Source organism: Phytophthora infestans, genomic scaffold (genome assembly GCF_000142945.1).
Source record: "Phytophthora infestans T30-4 supercont1.35 genomic scaffold, whole genome shotgun sequence".
In the NCBI taxonomy this organism is placed as follows: Eukaryota; Oomycota; class Peronosporomycetes; order Peronosporales; family Peronosporaceae; genus Phytophthora; species Phytophthora infestans.
This window is the reverse complement of record NW_003303724.1, coordinates 1,585,541-1,587,264: the sequence shown is the minus strand read 5'-3', so window position 1 is coordinate 1,587,264 and position 1,724 is coordinate 1,585,541. Positions and strand designations below refer to the sequence as shown.

Genomic DNA, 1,724 nt, shown 5'->3' with positions numbered 1-1,724 from the left:
AAAAAAGCAGCTCCGCTTGACAATAATAACATTTATGATGCAGGAAAAACTATATTAAGCTAAAACAAAGCAAAAATCGCTAGCACAATCTTTAGAAGAACTACAAGACTTACAGTATTTCTATTTGGTGACCTTACTCAGGTATCATAATAAAAAGCTTGAAAACTAACGAAAAATATTTAACACTTTTGTTGCTGGAAGAATAACAACAAAGCTCTAACATGGATGATATCATTCTATTCAACGATTAGAACGGAGCTTTAGCTCACGTTAAGCTTCACCTTAAGTTCTAAATGGCCTCCTTGAGTAGACCTCGGTACCCACAGGACCAGCGACCCGCCTCCTGTTCCTGGAAGACCGAGGAATCCTGGACGCCAGCGGTCGAGGTACAGCGTTTTTCCACCAAGAGCCTTGACAGTTGAATTCAATTCGCCAGTTCTTCCTGCTTTGACGTCGACTTCGTCGATCCTGTCCCCTCCCGACATGATGTTCACAGTCACGTCTTTCGTGTCTGTACTCGAAAATTTGATGATGACGGCTCCGTCGCCCTTCTTAATCCACGAGCTAGTCGTCCCTTTGAAAGCCTTTTGAAGCGTATTCAAGCCCAACGTAGCAGGTTCTGTACCATCGTCGATCTCGCCCATAAACTGAGTAAGGTCCGCAAATTTTCTGGATAAACTCAGAGAAGAACAGCGTAATACGAGTAGGGTCTAGCAGCGTTACAGCGGCAGCGGTGAAGGCAAGATCGACCACTCTGTACGCTTTTTCCTTGTCGTCGTAGGACGTGCCATTGTCGCTCTTCCCCGACTTTATAAGGTCGTTCATAATAACTCCAAAGGTCTTGCGCAAAACCTCACGCGTCTTGTAAGCGGTTGCTTGATTGGACTCGGCTATCATCTGGTGCATACAGTTGTTCGTCACTACAGCTATATCGTGTAGTACGAGGTCGGAGTCGGTAATCTTTAGCCGAACTTCATCATCTGTGATGGCAGGATTCTCTTCTCGGTACTCGTTCACAGTAAGCCATACCCGGTCTACTAGAGACTTGAGCTCTCCGCCACAGCTCGAATTTTTCTTCATGGCTGTCTTCCCAGACAAGCCGCCGCTAGGCGGAAACCAGGCCCAAGACGGCCGACAGGGCCCCACCCAGGTAGGGAACCGCCCTAGAAACCCATTTCGGTGGTCGACTCGAAGGCCTTACCTATTTTTTTCTTAGACATTCAATTAGGTAGCGACCAAATTACAAATTTGGTAACGAGTAAGCCAAATGGTAATACACAAAACTTTTCTGTTCTAATCAGTGTGAAAACTGGTTTTCGCCTTTTGGCGGACTTTTTCACTCGCATTTTTGGGCAATCGTCTGCGGCTAGCTTGCTAGCGGCGGACGAGCGGTCTCCGGGGGCGTTCACCTTTCCCCCGCGAGGCCAACTACACCGATCTTCTCTACACTTTTCTAATTCGCCTTCGTCTTCGGTCTTCGGCTGTCGGATTTTTTTTCTTTTTGACCAATCAGAGTGCGCCATGCGACTCTTCTGGCCAATCAGAGACCGGGCCCTGTCCTCGGACAGCGAGGCCTCCACGGCCAGCCAATCAAGTCTCGGCAGCGACGCGTCTTTCTATAACGCAGCTGACGAGGCCGATCTGGCGGCCCCCGATTGGTCCGACTTTCGGCCAATCAGCGACGACGAGGGGGCAGGGGTTTACACTTTTGCCCCCGTTTCGAC

The 1,724-nt window shown here is 48.8% G+C and overlaps 2 protein-coding genes across 2 annotated transcripts; both read right to left on the bottom strand.

Moving 5' to 3' along the window:
* Positions 1 to 260: 260 nt before the first annotated feature.
* Positions 261 to 644, bottom strand: PITG_15356 (uncharacterized protein; the record flags this gene model as incomplete). The annotated part of the gene is made up of 1 exon (XM_002898742.1): positions 261 to 644. The coding sequence occupies one exon, from the start codon at positions 642 to 644 to the stop codon at positions 261 to 263; it is 384 nt and encodes a 127-aa protein (XP_002898788.1).
* Positions 645 to 719: 75 nt separating this feature from the next.
* PITG_15355 (uncharacterized protein) lies at positions 720 to 1,080 on the bottom strand (the record flags this gene model as incomplete). Its single annotated transcript, XM_002898741.1, has 2 exons — positions 720 to 768; positions 809 to 1,080. 2 exons carry the CDS (start codon positions 1,078 to 1,080, stop codon positions 720 to 722), a joined length of 321 nt encoding a protein of 106 aa, XP_002898787.1.
* Between the last annotated feature and the right edge of the window lie 644 nt (positions 1,081 to 1,724).